This window comes from Cricetulus griseus, chromosome 2 (assembly GCF_003668045.3).
Source record: "Cricetulus griseus strain 17A/GY chromosome 2, alternate assembly CriGri-PICRH-1.0, whole genome shotgun sequence".
In the NCBI taxonomy this organism is placed as follows: domain Eukaryota; kingdom Metazoa; phylum Chordata; class Mammalia; order Rodentia; family Cricetidae; genus Cricetulus; species Cricetulus griseus.
The window spans coordinates 251927238-251949028 of NC_048595.1; the positions used below are offsets into that span (position 1 = coordinate 251927238).

The 21791-nt window shown below is 38.2% G+C and overlaps 1 protein-coding gene across 5 annotated transcripts in view; it reads right to left on the reverse strand.

Annotated features, from left to right (window-relative positions):
• Positions 1 to 2491: 2491 nt before the first annotated feature.
• Pkib (cAMP-dependent protein kinase inhibitor beta) overlaps positions 2492 to 21791 on the reverse strand; it is a 99968-nt gene continuing 80668 nt past the window's right edge. For all 5 annotated transcript variants that reach the window (XM_027398450.2, XM_027398448.2, XM_027398445.2 and 2 more), the window contains 2 exons: positions 10069 to 10245; positions 2492 to 3207 (listed from right to left, as the gene is read on the reverse strand). In XM_027398450.2, the coding sequence (XP_027254251.1) occupies positions 3140 to 3207; positions 10069 to 10237 (237 nt within the window). In that variant the 5' untranslated portion in view covers positions 10238 to 10245 and the 3' untranslated portion in view covers positions 2492 to 3139. The remainder of the gene's footprint in view (positions 3208 to 10068; positions 10246 to 21791) is intronic.

The window sequence follows — 21791 nt, forward strand, 5'->3', positions numbered from 1 at the left end:
GCTTGTAGAAAGGTTCCCTGTCTACTGCACCCAGTAGGAGCAGGTATGGTTCTGCCTTCAGTGGCCCCCAGTCAGATGAAGTACAGTTGCTTCCCTGGGCAGCAGGTTGACAGAGGAGGCATGACCCCATCTTCAGTGATGCCCAGTGAGACAGAAGTACACCCTTGCTTCTGGGCCACAGCCTCATTATGGACCAGGTGGGCAGAAAGGAAAGGAAGAGTGATACTCATCTTTAAACAGAGCTGCTCACCACCTGCTAGCCAGTCATTAGCATGACTAAATTTGCATTAATGTGGCAATTATTTCAAACTTTTCATTTCCAATATAATCTATTCTCCCAACACCATGAATTAGGGACATTCATGAAATCATAATCAACTAACCCCGTCCACCTACTTACCAAAGAATAATACCAAGAGCAAGGGAGAGAGCATGACCATGATAATAGCTAATATTTATCACACATTTCTTCCAGGCCTTATTCATGTGCTTCACATATCCAATGTCATCACTGCTTTCACCCACCAAATTAGTTTATTCCTATTTGCTGTGGTAAAATACCCTGACAAAAGCAATTTAGGACAGAAAAGGTTTATTTTAGCTAACAATTCCCAGTTACAGTCCATTGATGAGAGGAAGACACAGCACCAGGAGCTAAAGATGGCCTGTCATATCCCATCCACAGTCCAGAGCAGAGAAGAAATGACAGTCTGCTCTTTTTCTTACAGAGTCTAGGATCACACCAATTACTGTAATCAAGACAATCCCCACAGACACGCCCCTAGGCTAAGCTAACCTAGAAAATTCCTCACAGAGACTCATCTCCCAGGTGATCTTGGGTGTGTCAAGTTAATGATTGAAACTGACCACCAAACTCACTCTATAAAATGTGGACTACTATTGATGCCATTCCACAGAGGATAAAGTGGGAACTTACAGAGATAATCTTCATGGGTCAAGATCACATAGCTAACTCAGCAGAAAAAAACAATGCAATCTTGAAATTTGATGGAAAATGGATGGAACTTGAAGAAATCATTCTGAGTGAGGTAACCCAATCACAAAAAGACAAATATGATATGTACGCACTCATATGTGGATTTTAGACATAGAGTAAGGGATTACCAGCCTACAATCCACACTGCCAGAGAAACTTGTAAACAAGGAGGACCCTAAAAGAGACAAACTTTGTCCCCTGGAGAAGGGGAAAGGGTCATCACCCCGAGCAAATTGAGAGCATGGGAAGAGGGGGGAGGGAGCTATGAGGATAAGAAGGAAAAAAGAGGAAGGATGCAGAGGTCATGAGGGAGCAGAAAGGTTGAGTCAGGTGAAGAATAAAAGAAAGGATATGCAACTATTGGGGTTTAGTTGGGGAGGGGGTGGTAGGGGGGGACAGGAGGGAGAAGGGAACTGGGATTGTCATGTAATTCAATCTTGTTTGTAATTCAAAAATAAAAAAAAGATTACATAGCTAGTATGTAGGGTTAAAATTCAGACCCAGAGAGTTCATTCTCCAGTCTTGTAACTTCAGTACCACTGACAGCTAAGGCTGGGCAGCTCTGCTGTGGAGGCCTTCATGGAGTAGGAAGACTGTTTCCTCCCCAGCTCTGCCCACTCCATTCCAGCAGCAGCTTCTGTGCCCACTGCTTTCCCCAATGGTCTCCTCACTGTGTCAAGTCCTCTATGGGACTGAATTGTAACCCCAGCCCATTTGGAAACTCTTCTCTCTGCTTGTCAAACTGACCAATCTCACCTCATTAGACAACTTTCATAGTTTAATGGCTACGAGATATTTTATTGAATATTAATTCAATGCAGAGTTATATATTAATCTTGATTATTTTATCAAAAATTGTATTTGAGATCTGGAAACAATTAAGCCCTCGGAAATCTGCCTTTGGTATATATAATTGTAAAGTTACACTTGGTCAGTACAGTCACAAGCAGGAGTTGGTTAAAAGTACAAAGACTGTCACTGTTACACTTTCAGTGGTATCACCACTTTTTACCCAGCATACTTCAGAAGATGAAATGAAGGAAAACTGTATCAGCCATGAATTGACTACGAAATTTTATTCAGTTAATGTAAACAGATGTAGCCTAGGTCAACAAAATATAATTTCATGCATATATATAAATAAAAATATATTATCCAAAAATTAAGATTCATATTTATATTATTTTTCTATCTAACAAATTAAAATTTGCTAGCACCTTGGTTTTGTTTCTGTTTTTAAATCTATATTTAACATATATTAAAAGCATGTATTTTGCTATTTTTAATTATAGTATTATGCAAATATTTAAGAGATTACTGCTATGTTAGCTACTTTAGGACAAATTTAAAAATTAAGGTCAGCATTCCTGATGAAATTACTCTAGCAACAATTTGTACACACACAAAAGCCCATAGAATAATAAATAGTCCAGAGAAACTAGCACAATATCGTAAAAAACCCCACATTAAAACAAGATGCACATACACACCAAGTTAAGGAATATAGTGAAATTTATTTATTACACATGTTTAATATAAGCAATTTGCCATGAATTTTACATTCTGTGGATCTGTATGAAAAAATCACAGTATACATAGACTAGATGCAAAATACATTAGATGAAAGCATCCTAGAGATATGTATGTTGTCACTACTTTTATAACATATTATTTCCAGCTCTCTCAACTTTTGGAGGGAAATACAGTATAATTTTGATTAAATATAAACACATTTTATGTATGTGATTTTTATTACTAATTCCATCTCACCAAAAAATATAATTTCCTACAAATTCTATAAAGTGTTAAATTAATAGGTTTCTGTTTATGCATATCAAGAAAATTTTCTAACTCAATAAGAACATAATTAAACATGTATCTTTCTAAGTAAATCCCAAGATTGACAGTGGATTTTATTGGTCGTATAAACAGTGTGTTCTTCCTTGTGTGCAATTTGAAAGTAATACCTTTTAATAACCTATTGGGTATCATGGTTGTGGTCTAAGTACAGGGCATCACAACAAAATTGCCTAAACACACACACATTACCACGGTTACTACCAGATCAAACACTTCAGGAATGCAGAGCCACTATGTCTCCTAACGTGCACAAAATCAACACCATGGACAAATTGTAAGCCTTCATTTTTCTTCATTTAGGGTTTTTTCCGGCTGGTCTTGTGCTTTCTCTTCATTCTTCTTTTTAACATCTGCAAAAAAAATTTCCCATTCATATGCAAAATATGCTGAAATACTTCTTCTATTTAGAATGAAAGGGTTGTTTTCATCTTGACTTGGTCGTATTTTGCCCTCAACACAGATATGAATCTTCACAGAGAGGACATATTTGAATATTTTTTAGATCTCCTAATCAACTTTCTTCTTGGTCTACAGTTACTACATGCCAGGCACACACTTAAGATGTCATTATATCTACAGGATAGCAAACTACAATAGAAGCAGGTTAAATGACTTGTGGAAGTCACAGAGCTAGTGAAAGTCACAACTTGAACCTAGATCAAGTGGCTATAGGCCCTCAATCATTTCCCTATCCTGGGACACACTTTGTGTTTCCTTTATATTTTCTATTTCCTTTGCTTCTTAGAAATAACCTTACATTCTGCCCTTCAGAAAAAGTGAAAGCAAAAAGTCATCATGTGTGAACTCTTTCACCTTCCTTCAACTAAATGTCAAAACTCTCCTGTCATTTTTCATCATTGTTTCTGCCCTCACTCCCATAATAATGAAAGATGTGCTTCTCAGGAATCGTTGCATAATTTGTTATCACCCATTGGGAAATGAAAATGAAGTGACTATGCTGACAAAAACTATGAAGAGCTTTGAGACAGGAAGAGGAGAGAATTCATTCAGCAAGTATAACCCTTGGTAAGTGTAGGACCTCATTCATTGCCCTTGATGTACACCTTTGTTGTGGTCCCTGATGATGCTCTTGCTGCCAAAGTCTAATGCTCCTGTGGTTCCAACTCCTGCCAGTTTCCAACTTGTCAAGAAACTGACTCCAGTGACTGACTCCCCTGCTCTTTATTTTACCAAGCTTCCCCCTTTTCCTGCTTCTTCATTTCAAATCACTACCATCCTTAAACTTTCCTCTCCTGCCCCTCCAATCCTCTTTGTCCTCCTTGAAACAGGATCTCACTATGTAGATCACGATAGCCTCAAACTCACAGAGATTTATTTGCCTTTGCCTTCCCAGTGATGTGATTTAAAAAAAAAAAGAAAAGAAAAGAAAACACAGCTCAGTTGCAATACTGTTTTTCCTCTCATCCTTTGAAGCATTTGGCTTTCTTCATTTAAATGAAATTATTTAAGTTCCAATCATTCCCTCAAAAATTCTCCCAACAAAGCATCTATAAAATCTTTGAAAATAAGTCTGATAGGGTATTTGAGAACTTTTCATTTGTCAGATACCTGTCAACCAACCTTGGCTATATAATGAATTCCAGGACAGCTTTGGGCTACAATGTGAAGCCCCCATTAAAGGAAAAAAAGGTATTTGCTAAGCTGAGCACATGAAGTAGTCCAAGTATCAGCCAGTGAGTAATAAGAAAAGAACAATAAAATATGTAAAGTGTGTGATATGTGAGGAGTGAAAAGTGTTTATGAGGTTATTAAATTGGGAGTAGAAAATAGGAATTGTTAAGATGTCTCCAGGCCTAGAGTTCACAAATTGATACAGAGTTGGCTGGAAATACACATGTGAAAAGGAGGCATTTGAGTACACTCCTGCAAAGGTGAGGCAGTGTGCTGTTTATATCACACAGAGAGTAGACTACTAAATGAGACAGCAATAGAGCAATATGAAAGAGGGACAATGAGAAACAAAGAAAAAGCATGAGATGGAATCCAAGAAGATATGTAGTAGGTGGAAAAAATGGCAGATTTCTGGACCAAGTTTGAAAGTGGAGCTAACAGTACACTCTAAAGGATGAGATGCAGAATGTGCAAAATGGAAGGGAAACAAGGATGAGGTTAACATTTCTGGTAGGAGCGAGCAGCCAATGGAGCAGAAAGATGCAAAATGTTTACAGTTTGACAAAGCAAGGGAAATGTTTAAAGTTGCAGATCAGCCAAGTGTGGAAAAAGCAGCTGTAACTGTTAAAGAGATGAAGGGAATAAACCTCAAACCTCCTATTTTGTACTAGGGAAGAGGAACTATGCCAGAGGGCAATGCCCTGGTCTTTGAAGGTTCAGGTTTGTAAAAATGCAAATTCTTTTGAGTAGGGTGAGATGAAAATATGAAGCCTATGAAGAGGTTCTCTGCTAAAAATATTCATTGAAGGAGTGTGGTGATACCTTGTTTGCCACCAGCAAGCCATAGAGGTCTATATAGACAGACAGGAAGTGAGATGCCTGGGTGTAGAGAGGATATCAGGGGGCAGAAACAGGAACTTGCTCTTTTGTCTGCTGAGATGCTAAGGAGGTAAGGTGTGTCTGTGACTTTTCCTTCTTGCCCATCTCTCAGTATTTTCCTCTATATCTGACTTTGGATTTTTATTATTTAGACCAATTAACAACTCTATTAACAAAGGAAGAGTTTCTGCAGCCTCAGTTACCAAGGTCCACAAAGACCTTATACAGTTACTCTAGAGCAGTGGTTCTAACCTTCCTATTGTTGCAACCCTTTAATATAATCCTCATGTCTTGGTGATCCCAAGTTGTAAAATTAATTTCATCCTACATCACAACTGTAATTTTACTACTGTTATGAATCATAATATAAATATCTGTGCTTTTCTATGGTCCTAGGCCACCCCTGTGAAAGGGTCATTAGACTGCCCCCCCAAAAGGGGTCATGACTCACAGGTTGATAGCCATGATATTTCCTAATAGTGCTGAAACTGTTAAGATGATGGGTTTTTGAAGTTGGAATAAATTAATTTTGCATTACATGGTAATGTGGATTGAGTTGATTGTTACAATTTAAAATGTATATGTTTGGGTGTCAAGGTGATAAAGAGTAGATTTGTAATGGTTAATATTCATTATCAACTTGGCTGAATTTAGAATCACCCAGGAGCCATTCTTCCTGGTATACCTGTGAGGACATTTTGAGACAGTTTTAAGTGAGAAGGAAGACCCCCTCTGAATGTAGGCAGCACCATCCAGTTATCTTGAGCCATGCTAAATAAAAAATGGGAAAGGAGAGACAGAGCTAAGAATTAGCATTCATCTCTCTCTACTTCTTTATTATAGATGAAATTTGACCAACTACTTCAAATTCCTATAATGACATTCCCCCATTATGAGAATTAACACCCTAAACCCTTCCCTGACAGTATACATAAGTAATCCTAAAAATTCTACTAAAAAAAACTCCTACAGGTGATAAACACTTTAAGCAAAGTAGCTATTTACAAAATTAAATCACAAAAATCTGCAGCCTTCCTATAAATAAATGACAAATGGACAGAGAAAGAAATCAGGTAAACAACACTTTTCACAACATCTTCAAATGTTATAAAATATCTTGGAGGTAACTAACCAAGCAAAAGGCTTGCATGATACAAACTTTAAGACACTGAAGAAAGAAATTGGAAAAAAAATCAGAAGATGGAGAAATCTCCCATAATGGCCATCCTACCAAAAACAACACATATTGAATGAAATCCCCAGCAAAATTTGAACACAATACTTCACAGTTCTTAAATGAAAAATTTTCAGCTCCATACGGAAACACACACACACACACACAAACCCAGGATAACAGTTCTGAACAATAAAAGAACTGTTAGAGGTATGATAAGCCCCAACCTCAAATTGTACTACAGAGCTAAGGTAATAAAAACAGAACGGTATTGGCATAAAAACAGTCACACTGATCAACGAAATCAAGATGAAGACCAAGACATAAATCCAAACAACTGTGGATACCTGATTTTTGATAAGACAGAAATACACATTGAAGAAAAGACAGCATCTTCAACAAATGGTGCTGGTCAAACTGGGTGGTTGCATGCAGAAGAATCCAATAGATCCATACTTATCACCTTACACAAAACTCAATTCCAAGTGGATCAAAATCCTCAACATAAAACCAGATACACTGAACCTGATAGAAGAGAAAGTGGGAAATAGCCTTGAGCTTATTGGCATAAGAAAAAACTTTCTGAACAGGACACCATTAGTACAGGCACTGAGGTCATCAATTAATAAGTGGGATGGCCTCATAAAACTGAGGCGATTCTGTACAGCAAAGCACAGTATCATTTGGACAAAGCAGCAGCCTACAGAATTGAAAAGCTTTACCAACTATACATCTGATAGAGCACTAATATCCAAAATACATAAAGAACTCAAAAACTATCAAAACAAATAGCACAATTAAAAATGGAGCACAGATCTAGATAGACAATACTCAAAAGAGGAAACTCAAGTGGCCAAGAAACACTTTTTAAAAAGTTCAACATCTTTATCCGCCAAAGAAGTGCAAATCAAGACCACTTTGAGGTCTCACCTTACTCCTGTCAGAATGGCTAAGATCAATAAAACAAGTCCTTTTACCCTACAAGTCCTTTGTATATATACTGGTTTACAGTTTAGTGCTTTTATTTCCTGAGTGTGTGAACAAGTGGGTCTATGGTTATTGGTTTCTTGTGTTTTTGTTGGGTTCTTTTCCTTCTATTTGTTTTGTCCTATTCCAAAATGTTAGCTTTTGCTTTATTATATTATATTTTATTATTATCCCTTCGAAGCCGGTTTGTTTTATAATGAACGACAGAAAGGAGGTGGATCTGGATGGGAGGGGAGGGGAGGAAGAACCAGGAGGAGTAGAGGGAGGAGAAACTGTAATCCGGATATATTATGTGAGAAAAAAAAATCTATTTTCAATAAGAGGAAAAAAATCCTTCTGAGTATGGTTTTGTCAGTTAGTTGGTCATTTCAACAAGAAAAGTAACTAATAAAAGATCTGAATCTATGTTTCAGGAGGATAGGAACTATGCAATGAAATCAGACAGCATTAGAGTCAAAGAAACACTGACCAAGTTATCAAAAGACTATACTTTGTACCTTCTATTCCATCCAGTGACTGAGGATTTGAGCAAAGAGAAACCCAAAGTGAAAAAGTCATTGAGGGGAAAAAAGAAAACCATGAGAGCAAAGTGTCCTGGGAATCAAAGGAAGAAAACTATTTAAGGGAAGATGTAATAATCAATCATGATAACATTTTGCAAGGTCATGCTAGAAAAGGGCTAAGAATGGGCCAACAACTAGAGCAAAGACAATGTCATAGATAGGTGCCATGGGATGCAGTCTTACTAGAGCTACAGGGAAAGGGAGACATAGTAGTTTAAAAAGCAACACATTTTTGGAGGCTGGAGAGATGGCTCAAAGGTTAAGAGCACTGACTGCTCTTCCAGAGGTCCTGAGTTCAATTCCCAGCAACCACATGGTGGCTCACAACCATCTGTTATGAGATCTGGTGCCCTCTTCTGGTGTGCAGATATACATGGAAGCAGAATGTTGTATACATAATAAATAAATAAAATCTTTTTAAAAAAAAAGGCAACACGTTTTTCATTATACTTTTCTATGAAACAGAGAGAGAGGAGAGAGAGTGAGAGAAGTAGGTAACAGCTGCAAGAAAACTTGGGGACATGAATACATCTGGGCCTTTGCAGTCATAATCTCACATTTCACAAGATCTGACCCTTGCTTATGTGTCCAAAGTTGTCTTGTGGTTGACGAGAACTCCAGTTACCTCACCTTCAACCAAGAGTGGCCAGCCTTTATTGCTAGACTAGATCAGTCTTCTTTACCCCGGAGATGTTCATTCTGCATTCTTTATTATGCATGTTCCTCCACCCCATCTTATATATGTCTAATATTTTGTGTGCCAAGAAGGCTTGCTGAGTTTTTATTGATTTTTAAGGATTTTAAAAATTGCAGGTTTCTTTGTGAACTTCACTCATGAGTACTACACATCTGCATCGCTCCTTTCTCCAACTCCTTCCTTCCCCATGCAAATTCATAACTTCTTTTTTATTTATTGTTGCATGAATACACATATGTATGCACCTTGTATATGTAACCTACTGTGTCTATTTAGCTTTGTTCATATGTGCACATGTTCAAGGCTGACCAGTAGGACATGGACAGCCTATGTGGGAATTCATCTCTACAGGTAACCAATTCTCTCCTATAGTAGGCACTGACCTGCTGAAACTCGTCATGCAAGTGCAGGACCATGTAGAATTTCCCATCTGCATTGATGTAACAATTGGTATTGTTGTCATGCTGGTTTTGTGTAAAACAGAGTCTTACACTGTAGCCCAGGTTGTACTGGAACCCAGGATAGCATCAATCTCACAGCAGTCATCTTGACTCAGCCTCATGAGTTATCCTGATTTCAGTGACGGCTTTTCTGATTTCTATACTAATATAGACACCCAGGAACTCTCCACAAAGCACCCTATTTTGGTTTTCTGATAAAGCATATCATTGTTAGCCTATGTATTTAACCCTTTGAAATATAACACTCCAGTTGGACTGTAAGATTTGGGAGAGCAGGAGTTCACATCTGCCCTACTCACCACTGGGATCCCTAGCATTTAGCAGACTTAAAATTGAATGGTAGATAAAATAACAATAATAGAAGCAAGAAAAGACACTTTGTGACTGAAAACATCATCTTCCATCACCTCTTGTTGATGTGTTAGAAGGCTCATTGCCTTCTTTATTAGGGTTCTCAAACTGCAAGTGGTAATTAAGACAGGCAATGAACTAGTCATGAGCCACAGTACTCAGCTCCAGTGCAATGGTTAATATTTATGATTATTTTTAATTAACTTTGTACTGGAGATTGAAATTAGGATTCCAGCACAGGACCATACACATCCAATAGACAGAAACAGCAGTTTCTATGTTCACCCTTAGGATATCAAGATGAAATCACCTAGTTTCAGAAAGCCATGGAAATCTACTTTGCCCTAACACCGGAGAGCGTTTAGTCAAGAAGAGGGTACTGAACACTAGTTTAAAGGCTTCTCCACAGAAAAAGATGAAAAGGAGAGAGACCTGCCACGGGCTTTATTTCAGAGGATTGGTGTTACCTTCCTTCACGGTCAATGCCTCCAGCTTCAGCGGGAGATCAGAGGTTCCACCTGTAACATCTAAAGTCTGGATGTCAGCTAAAGCATTGCGGCGGCCTGCCCTCGCTGAAGCTGCAAAGGTGCTGATCACAGACTCCACATCAGTCATCTCCGATGAATCTGTCCTCATCACAGCATCTATAGATAGAATGTGCGCATAAAAAAACGAGCCTGTTAAGAGGTAAAGCGTCACCCGAGAGACCGATGGATATATCAAAATCACTACAGGCTTCAAGATTTGCTCTCAGGCGGCACACTTGCAGTGTTTGCGCCTTGGCTCTAGGGTGCCCACGTGAACATTTGCTGAATAGGTCAGGAAGTACTTCTGTGAGCCATATTGATATAAATAACCCCAGAACCCAAAGCACCACTCGAACGCTTGAGGGTGTAGTAGGCCTGGACTTTTGTTCTGCTTTTCTATGGATGAATCAGCCGAACCGGGGCTTGGAAGCCAATGAAAACCGATTAGTGTGGCCACTCCCAGAGTATTTGTTTGTGGTGCTTGTTTAGGCTGAAACCAAATCACTGTAATTGTGGGGAATAAACAAAGCACTTTTTCCTAACTCTTTAGAAATAAATTCCACTTTATAGCTGCGCCTTTTCCTTCCACAGCTGTAACTTCATTCATTCTGATTCCGATAAAGTTTTCAGCACATTCATGTATATGCTAGGCACTGTATTCCTGGCCTTGGGTGGACATATAGTCAGGCCTAGCTCCTTCCTCATCATCCTTTATCTTCCTAGTAATTTCTTAGGAATTCTCTCACAATTCTTAAGAAATCATTCATTGTACAGGAGGTAGAAGTTATCACATATAAAAAAAAAAATCTAAAATGACCCTGTCTCATATTTGTTTCCTCATGAAGTTTTCCTAGGTTTTGGTGTTTAACTCTAACCTGGAAGTTGTGATGGCAGCAGTAAACATTTGCTGAGTAGGCATTATACATCAGGTTCCAGCAAGGCCTTGAGAATGCTGATGTATGGTGTGTGTGTGTGTGTGTGTGTGTGTGTGTGTGTGTGTGTGTGTGTGTGTGTGTGTGTGTGTGTGAGTGTGGTGTCCTCATCTGCAGGCTGTTTGTACTCAGAGAGACAACAGAACATATATACTTTCTGAAAGATTACCTCAGAACACAAAATGTGCCCAGTGTCTCCCAAAGGATGGAATTAATCCTTTTTGGTATTTATGAGAGTAAACTCTGGTCTGAGGAAAGCAAGCCAGCCTTCTCATAGTAGTTGAAGGGATGAGAGTAAGCACACATGCTGCATCTGGTATTAAGAACACAGCTGTTGTTGTCCATCACACATAGGATTCATTCGGTGTCCCATGTGTTCCTTGGGAGGGTGGTGACAGTCTGAAAGTGCCCCTAAAAGAGGCTTTCTATTGCTAGTCACTCTCCTTTTACAAGCACCAGATGAAGTTTACAGACACAGTCTGGGAATTAGACTCCAATGGTTGATATTCAACAAGTGTCTGGCATTGGCGGCCTGGAGGAGAGTAATGAACGTTGAAATCTTAGTTCAAAAGAATCCACTTAATTCCAGAATTACAAGTGACAGTGGTCAATTCACTTACATTTATGAGTCAGAGTTTCACTTCTACATATCGGGAATAACAGTTAGTCTGTTTGATTCATAGGATCCTCTTTGTGGAAAGGTGGTGAGATCAAGGGCAAACATCTCTGTTCCTATAAAACCATTGGCGAGTGACTACTTGCATCATCATTCATCTCTCACGGCATCTGTCATTTTACCGCCCTCCCATGTCCTCTCTTTAATCCTCACAAGATCCTGCTAGAGGACCCTCCAGATTCCTGCTAGAGAGCTCTTGAATTTTCTAACAGAGAGGCCTGAATTTCTTCAATAATATCAATAGATATTTTGTGTCTATCACCTCACTCAAACCCCCCTATAATTCTACAAGGTAATGGGGCACGATCCACATTTTATGGCTGTAGCTCCTGGGGCTGAGAGGTTCAGTGACTGACTTGAAGTTGTATAACTACTAATTAACTTTGGAAAAAAGCTTAATCCACTTATCCCTGAAATCAAAATGACATTGATTATTAAGAAAAATTTTGAAGTCCTGGTGATATATATGTAGCTAGCTTCACATATGCCTCCTTTAGACTCTGTTCTTCATTAACTGTGTGCGTGTGTGTGTGTGTGTGTGTGTGTGTGTGTGTGTGTGTGTGTGTGTAAGAGTGATAATGTAGGACATACACAGGAATTCTTTATCTTAAATATAAACTTATTTCTGTTAAGGTGTCTTCTCTGTAGCTTGTGAAGTGAAGAATTGAGTAATACCATCTTGAAACAGAGTTGGTCCTAAGGCCTTGACTCTATCCCCAGTCTTATCATTGCCTCAGAGATGATGGCCATGATCAAACACTTATCTACAAAAATCATCTCTCCATGTAACTGCAAACACACTATGACTGGCTTTGTGAACCTAACACATGATTCCTTGCTTGATGGTTCCTTTCTTTCTTTTTTCCTTCCTTCTTTCCTTCCTTCCTTCCTTTCTATTTTTTTGGGGGGTGGGGTTTGAGGTAGGGTTTCTCTGTGGCTTTGGAGGATGTCCTGGAATTAGCTCATATAGACCAGGCTAGTCTTGAACTCACAGAGATCTGCCTGCCTCTGCCTTCTGAGTGCTGATATTAAAGGCACCTGGGGATGGTCCATTTCTTAAGAAGAATCAAAAGACATTTTTTTGTTGTTGTCTACTGAAAGAGAATTTCTAATTCTGCTTACATTATACATTGTATATAAATCTCAACTTTAATATTAAAAGAGAACTTCTAAAAGGTGGTTACAGCCATCAGCGTGGAAGCACCTGGGCCCTGAGTTAACTTCTTTGCTATTTGGGGAGTTGTTCCTTTTGCCTTTACATTAAATACCATGCAGAAATTTTCTAAACAAAAACATCACAAAACTATCTGAAAGTGTGTCAGCTACATTCAGTAACAAGAATCTGAAGGCCAGGTCAGAACTGGCTGACCAGGGAGAGCCAGCAGTCAAGCTGCCTTCCTGTGGGGCTCTGCTTTTCTGTTTCTCAGTTTACATTTACATCAGGCTCCTCGAAAAGACTGGTGCTGAGGCTGACCAAGATATCCACCACTGACAGAACTCATCATCTCAGCCCACAGAGCTGTGAGAAAGAAGATGGGCGTCCCACCGTGAAAAGCTCTCTATCTTCTGACCCACTGTATTTGGTTTGGAGAGCATTTGCAGGGCCTCTTGATTCTGACTACAGTATTGAGCTCTTTCGATTCTTTGTCAATGGGTGCTCTGCAGCACTGGACAAAACTGAAAAGTCCATCAAGAAAATAATGTGAATAAACTACCTATATTGTGCTATGAATCTGATACTTCTGGGTTAAGAAGAAAGTGTCAGATCTACTAACAGAAGCACGTCCACAGAACATTCTGAAATGTTAAAGTAGTGTATGTATTGGAGGAACAAAAAGAGGAAAGTGATGAATGTAAAATCATCTCAATTTTGTACAAAAAAAATAGACCGACTTGGGAACTGCAGATAGAACAAGCACGATATTAACCAGGTTTTAGTTCCTTTGACACATTTTAATGCATAATACTGAACATATATTACTTTCATTATGCAGAAAGATTGAAGCAAGACACTAGTCATCAGACAGTTCTTTCACAGAAAGGTTCTAGTAATAATATTTAGAGCATATAAATAAACACCAAATCATGATTCGAATGCTCCTTCTTCCTTAAACAGTCATTTTATTTCTCTTTGTTTTACTAGACAGTAGCACTTTTTACATTTTATAAGGGGTGGCATATGTAGAGAGACAACTGCTCTCTTTTAACACTTTGTGGCATTCATAAGCATAATTCATAGGAAGATGAGATAGTGCAACTATGGGGAATAAACCTGGAATGAGTTCTAGACATTTTATATTTTGCAAGCTTACAAAGCTAATTGTGTGGATGTTTGCTAACCAAGGTGGCTGACTCACTAGCAAAGCTTCCTCTTTCTCATTTACAGAACTAACAGAGGTGAGTTCTGCTTTGTCAGCTATGCTGCTTGCAAGAGCTGGAACCATTGGAAGCATTGGAGATTTCATCAAAGCCCTGTATTCCCAGTGAGGTAATGTCATTTGTATTGCCCTGGACACACATGATTTCAGTTGAAAGTATAGATTTTTTTTAGGATGCCTTAGCAAAAGACAATAATATAACCATGTATCCACATACTCCAGCCTCTTTGCAATCTCCAAAATATGGAAAATAAAACATAAGCACAAACGAACACAATAAGCTGTTCAAGCTAGAGTATTAGATTTATACACATAAACATAACACACATATGCATATAATAGTGTGTGGGGGCACACATGTTTAATCACTAAACTCTCAGGGGACTTAATTCTAGAAAATAGTGTTTCTTTGCTGAAAGTGTAGCTACAGATAGATTTTCCAGTGTCTCTCCCTGCAGAATGGTCGGCACACCCTCTGCTCACACTAGCCTTTCCTCAGATGTCTTTACTCAAAGCTGAGATTATAAGAAGACTAATGCTTTCCTTATTTCCTCATCTCTTGATCCCGACCTGTCACCCCAGCTCCCACTACTTATTCTGTGCAGAACACTTCCAAGAAACTTCTTGTCTGCTAACTTATTCTTAGAGGTAGTATGAGTCAGACTGTCTGAAAAACAAAACAAAACCAACAACAAAAAACAAAACCAAAAATAATAACAACAAAAAAACAAACAGAATTTCTTAAAAAAGGAATTCTAAAAAGTATGCTTTTAGAGGCAAAAAGAAAAAAAAAAAAACAATACTGGTCTCAGCTGACACCTAGGTGCTAAGGACTTAACTCAGTGATGGAGGAAGGGTGAGTTTGTAAAAGGCTTCAGCAATAAACACTTTTCAAAAGGAAAAGAAAAGGAGACAAGAAAAGAAAAGGAGAGGAGAGGGAGGAGGGGAAAGAATAGGAGAGGAGGGGAGGGATGAGGAAGGGGAGGAGAGGGGAGGTGTGAAAGGAAAGGAGAGGAGAGGAGGAGGGGAGAGGAGAGGGGAAGAGAGGAGGGGGAGGGGGAAGGAAGGGAAGGAGAGAAGAGAGGAGGAGAGGCATGGTTTTCTCTCTCCAGCTCTCCACACTTTATGCGAATATTCTCCAGTTCTCTGTGTTGGTAGAGACCCTTATTTTGTGATTTCTGCCTTCTATACACAGACCTCCTCCAAACATTGTGAAAGAAACAGAATAGTTGCTTCTTTAAGCACCAGTAAGTCAGGTATTTATCCATCTAATCGCATGCAAGCCCTGTACCAGCCCACAAGCCACACAGAGGAACCAGACTCTACTGAGATGAGACATAGTCTGGTCCTTCCTGCTACCTTTCATAACCTTAAGTCCTAATCTTAGGAAACTAGGTAAAAGATGTGGATCCTTTAACACTTCTATCCCACCAAGTGACACCACCATTTTAGGCTAAGCAGAGCTTAGAAGAAACATTTGCATTTGCATGAAATTACTTTTTTTTTTAATTTGGTGATATATCTCTTTAAAATTCCTCCATTTGTGGCATACCTAGGTCTCTAGCATAAGACAAAAACAAATGAAAATTTACATTTGTGGACATACACTTTTTTTAATGCTTAGGTTCCTGCTTGAAGTAACACAAATTCAACATATATTCATATGCATATTGAAGTTGTTCTAGCACAGAATTTTTAAGCAATTAAGCATGTAGTATTCAAATCCAAACTTAATTTTATTCTCCCATAATCTTCCAGTTGAAGTGATAAATCTGAATACAACCTCCACACACCAAAAAGTTCTCCTAAAAAATAAGCACGCTTCCCTTTGAATGCATGATCTCCCTCCACCCCCAGTGCTGGGAAGATTGAAACTAGAGCTATACAAGATACCCTTGATTTGGTGTAGTGTGAAGGGGTGTATGGATGCATACCTGCATGGTATTTGTTTGTCTCTGTGTGTTTATGTGCCGGAAGACATTCAGAAAACAGGACAACACTTCCGTCTTCCTTGCATGAGTGCCCTTCTTTGTAGCTATAAACCACAGTATAGCACCCTTGTGTGTTATAATTTCCATCATTTTGACAGGCTGTATCTTATCTTTCTAAGTGAACCAAATTGAAAGGATTTAGCAAGGATTAGAGGGAACCATTCTTATGAAAGAAGAAAGCAAAGAAGAAGGAAGAAGGGAGGAAGGGAGGAAGGGAGGGAGGGAAGGAAGGAGGAAGGAAGGAAGGAAGGAAGGAAAATTCAAAACTGAAAGATCACCACACCAGTCACTGTTCAGTTGGGGTTACCAAATCAGGAATTCCCAACCATGGCTGGTAACCCATGAGAACCACAAACCAAGCAGCTCCAGGAGGTGAGCAGAGGAGGAAAGGTTCATCCCAACACTGGAAGTGGGGTTGGCTCCACAGGCAACAGATTCTAACAGAAGCTCAGTTCAGGAAGTTCCAGAGCAAGGTAGGGGCTGTGAAAGTCTGCCTGGCAAATCTTCCCTAAAACATCCATTTTGGGGCTGGAGAGATGGCTCGGTGGTTAAGAGCACTGGCTGCTCTTCCAGAGGACCTGAAACCACATGGTGGCTCACAATCACCTTGAATGAGGTCTGGTGCCCTCTGCTGGCCTACAGAGCACATGCAGGCAGAAGACTGTATACATAGTAAATAAATCTTAAAGATTGGGCCAGCATCCGTTTTCTTAATTGCTTCCAGACATAATAAACCCCCATCCTTCAAAATAGGACAAAGACATCCAAAGCTCACAAAAGTCACTCAATTTACACTTGTGGGAAAATAATATAATTTTAGAATTCTTTCGACCTACTTGCACTCTTCCAGCTCAGTTTCTCTGCTAATGGGATAGCTTTAAAACATCAACTGAAGGTTGGTGAAGGAAGTAGAAAGGAGAGAAGAAGGAAGAAGTTAATATGACCATCATGCTAGAAATGCTTTGCATTCCTGATTTATGTGAAAACTGGAAAATCGCTGTTTAATAAATTCACTAAGCAACTGTGAATTAGAAGCTGAGACTTCACACCAAGTGTGAGCCAGCAAGTGGCAACATTTGTTTCCACCACTCATAACAAAGATCAGAAGCAACTAAAGAGTGAGATAAAAGCATAAGACTTGAAGTTCAGATATCAACTGCTAAGTGGGATTTTGTTATGCTAACATTCATATGGCTCCCCATGAAGGCCTGAAGCTAGGAAAACACAGGGCCTTGTGTGTGTGGGTAACACGCTTTAGTTATAATTCAGAGTCATAATTAATGCAAAACTCCCACAGCGTCAACATCTATCCTTGGGCAGGCATCCAATAGCTCCATGCACTGCAAGAAGTCTTCTAGGAAAGAGGCTCATTAATATTAAACTGGACAAGCTCACCCACCCAAAGTTGATAGCACACGGTTATCATCTGTCTCTCGTACATATGTAACCCCTGACACTTTAGGACAGTTCCAGAGTTTTAACGGAGTCCCCTTTATTATAATTTTTTCAACAGGAAGGAGATTAAACCTTTGTCTTCTGGGCTGCTTGCCTAAACCAAGGATTACTGGGGGACACTTCATCCACAAAAGCTGTAGAGCAGCTGCAAAAGATCACCGCAAAGATGACTGGGGACAGTCATTTAAGCGGCAACACTTCAAATCACACACTCTCACTTCAGAATACTTTTATAAAATGCATACACATATGCACTCATCTTTGAAATGAAAAACTGCAGTCTGACACAAATTAAATAATGTACTATGTACCATATACATCAAAACAATAATGCTAAGAACCTATATATTTGTTGAACTTCTTGGGCCACTTTTCAAAATCCATCAATACAACCTGCTTTATACCTATATAAAAGAGGATAACATCTTCTTTTTACAATATATGAGTATAGTTTATGAGAAATTGTTTGATTTAAAAATTGTTATCTCCTATTGATCACTCACCCCTTTGCACTAAAAGTGACTTCAGATTCCATTCCCAGCCCACTTAAATAATTGAGATTTGTGCGTCTTTGAGAGAAAACCATTTCAAAGGAGAACCTGAGCACTGTCATGTGTGCTTAACTATTCCAGTCCACAATATTGAACGGCATTCAGTAGTACATGCTCCCGTTGTTGTGGCCCTTTCATTTGTTTATACCCCATACGGGGAAACTGCAAGTCTGATTATCTAAAAGTGAACATTCCTGAAACTGAATCGTGCATTGATTTGTTTTAGTCTTTCGACTTTCAGCAACTTTGAAGCTCTCTGCTAACTTCCTGCTGTTGATACCAAAGTAGGATTAATATAACCCATTTTGGACCCAAGCAAATCATGGCTCTAAATGTTGCTCATCAGTAACTATTCAATTAAAAGGTGTTTAGCTATCAGTTACATTAATTTATCAATGTTATGATAGAATATTGTTAAGAGGACCAATGGTCCTCTTAAGCCGCTCTGTGGATAAGTTTTTAGAGGCAGCCTATGGTGTGGTTATATATAAGGACAAAAGAACTCTGAGACATTCCTACTGAGTTGTGTTTAATAAAAAACACATGTATAATCTATATGCCCAACACACACGTATACACACCACTTCCATCTTGGCTACTATTCTACAGCATCTGAACCAGAAAGGCCTTTTGTCACAGAAAACCACACTTCCTTAACTCCACCCATGAGAGACTCTCTCCCTGAAGGAGAAAGTTTTACATTCCTTCTGAAAAACAAAATAAGACAAAAAAACAAAAAACAAAACAAAACTGTTTTAGTGTTGTCCTCAAGACTTAAACTGGGTCCAAATCCTCAATTGTTTCATGATGCTTGAAAGACAATCTTTAGTCTGAGTACTGTTGTGATTAAATTACAGTGAGGAAGGTCATGACACAATTCCTGATTGCCCTATGGCATTTGCTAATTTTTAACATATATTCTAATTGAAGTAGATATAAACCCCAGACAAAGGGCAATGGTAAAAATAAGAGACATGGCCGAAGACTGAAATTGTTCATAAAAGTAGCCTGGATAAATAAGGTGACATATAAGTATGATACCTCAATATACATATACATACATACATATATCCGTGTGTTTATGTACATATATATAAAATTTAAATTTTTTTACTATTGTATCTTATTTTATTCATTTAATGAAAAATTCCTGGAATGTGTCTTACTCTGTGAATTAACATATTTTTCATCTTTTTTTCCCCTTGCTATGAAGAAAGAAGGAAAAATGACAGTACCCACTCAAGCTCTGCTTTGGTTTTTTCCCCACTGGTTTATTTTTCATTATGGGAGAATATACCAGTTTAGTGTTTGATCACACAAAAAACTTAATCAAAATTTTAAACATTTATTGGATTTTTAAGGTTATAGATTAAAAAAAAAACAAATGGCAAATAAGAAAAATCATCTCTCCAGAATGTTTTTGTTCCTAAATTATAATTCTTTTATTAACTTATAATCAAGTTAAACAGATTTAAATGGATTCATTTAATCTGCACAAAATCTTTTGTAAAATAAAAATGTCACCATATAACTGTTATAAGTACACTGAGTTCATGAAAATGATATCCAAAATATGTTTTTAAAAGCATGCAAAAAATAATTAAAAAATAATTTTGTAACCTGTATGCATCTATCACTTTAAAAAATTGGAGTGCCATGGTGGTGGCACATGCCTTTAATCCGAACACTCAGGAGGTGAGTTTGAGGCCAGCTTGGTCTACAGAGCAAGTGACAGGACAGGCTCCAAAGCTACAAAGAAACCTTGTTTCAATAAAACAAAAGCAACAAACAAAAGCACAAGGAGACAACATTGTTAGAAAAACCTATTAAAACAATGACAGCAGTCTTTTATGGGTGGAGTTACTAGCTGTGATTTCTGGCTTTTCCTTCCAGCTTCATTGTTTTCCAAATTGTAGTGACAGATTTTATATATAAATATATATATATAGATATATAATATATATATCTATATATATAAGAGAGAGAGAGTTTTTGAAAGTATAGTTACATAACTTTCTCTTCCCCTTTCCTACCACCTATCCCCCAACTCAAATTCATGGTCTCTTTTTAATGGTCGTTACATATATACTTAGAGGATTTTTATAATAGGAAAACTGAAAAATCATTTTGAACATGCACTGTTTTTAAGCCCTTGGATGAAAATTCTCTTGTGTGATCTTGTGTTGCAGTGTGGTCATGACTAAGTCTATTTTAAAGAAAAGGAATCTGAGGATCTTCAACATGAATTAGCCTGGCTACCAACGAAAGACCAGAATCCATCCATCCTCACTAATGCCTCCACCTATACCTCCCAGGACAATGAGTGAGCACAGCTTGTGTCCTTTCACCCGTGTCTTACTGAGCATCTACAGAGTGCTTTGCTCAGTGCCAGATTCTAGGGAATTAACCACAAGGAGACTAAAAATTGTAATGTACACAAAAGTGACATCCACATGTGAAAGCTGAGTTCCCTCTAAAGAAGGGAATGCCTAGCTGACAGACTGTTACTGAGTTGGGGCATACACATAACTGGAATTCATATTATACAGAAGCAAATATCATTAAAGCACACGAATGCATCTTTTTCTCTGAGCACTGGAGAACCAGGAAAATCTCCACATCACATAGAAAAGATGAGCATTATCTGTAAATAGAGACCAATGTCAAGGAGGCCATTACAAAGAAAAGTTTGATCAGTAAATCTACCAAAGAAACATACTGTTTCCAAATGCAAATGACCAAGAATAGCTTCCTATTAAAATTAGAGCAAAAGCAAAGTCCTTAAACTGTGAGATCTAATGACTTTTTAGAAACAGTATGTAAACAGTAAATACTGCCTATAATACTTTATGTAAAATTCAGTGAGTATGCTACAGATAGCATCAAGTATAGCTTTTGTCTAGTGGACTTCACACATTATAAAGATGATTAGGACAAGTTGAATTATTCAACAATTCAATAATATATTAGTATAATATTTCTAAGCACAGAAAAATAGTTTTCATTCAATTATAGAAAAATCAGGCCACTTACAACTTGACATTAAACTCAAAAACATAATGTGTATCTATTTGGTAATTAATTATATATGTTCCTAGAATTGTGGTATTTTTCACAAAATTCTTATTATACATTGTATCCCCTGAAATAGTTCATCTTGTTTCCCTCACAGCCTAAACTTTAAAAATTCATGGAGTCTACTGCTCTTTACATTAAAAATATCTATTTTTACCTCATTATTACAGGAATAACTCTTCCAAGTTGAATTTGACCAAGCACATCTCAGTATTATGTCACTGTACTAATCATTGCCAGTTAAGTTTGACAAATGCAATGGTTAATTTTATATGTTAACTTGACTAGGCCACAGGGTGCTCTGACTGTAACTAAGCTAAGCTAAAGGCAGGATATGGCGAGAAGAGTGATTTTAGATGCAATTTATATCTAACATCGTGGAAATATGTAAAGCAATCATTTTTTTCCAGTGTGGGCAGGCTTCATCCTACCCACTAAAGACAGAATAAGGAAGAACTTATCTCTCTGCCTGTCTTTGACTTACATCATCAGTTTTCTTCTACTATTGAACTCAGACCTGGACTGGAGCAACAGTCATTCATTGTGGTCCTCAGTCTTGAAATAAGACTAGAATAAATAGAAGTTTATTAAAGAGCTGGGGAGAG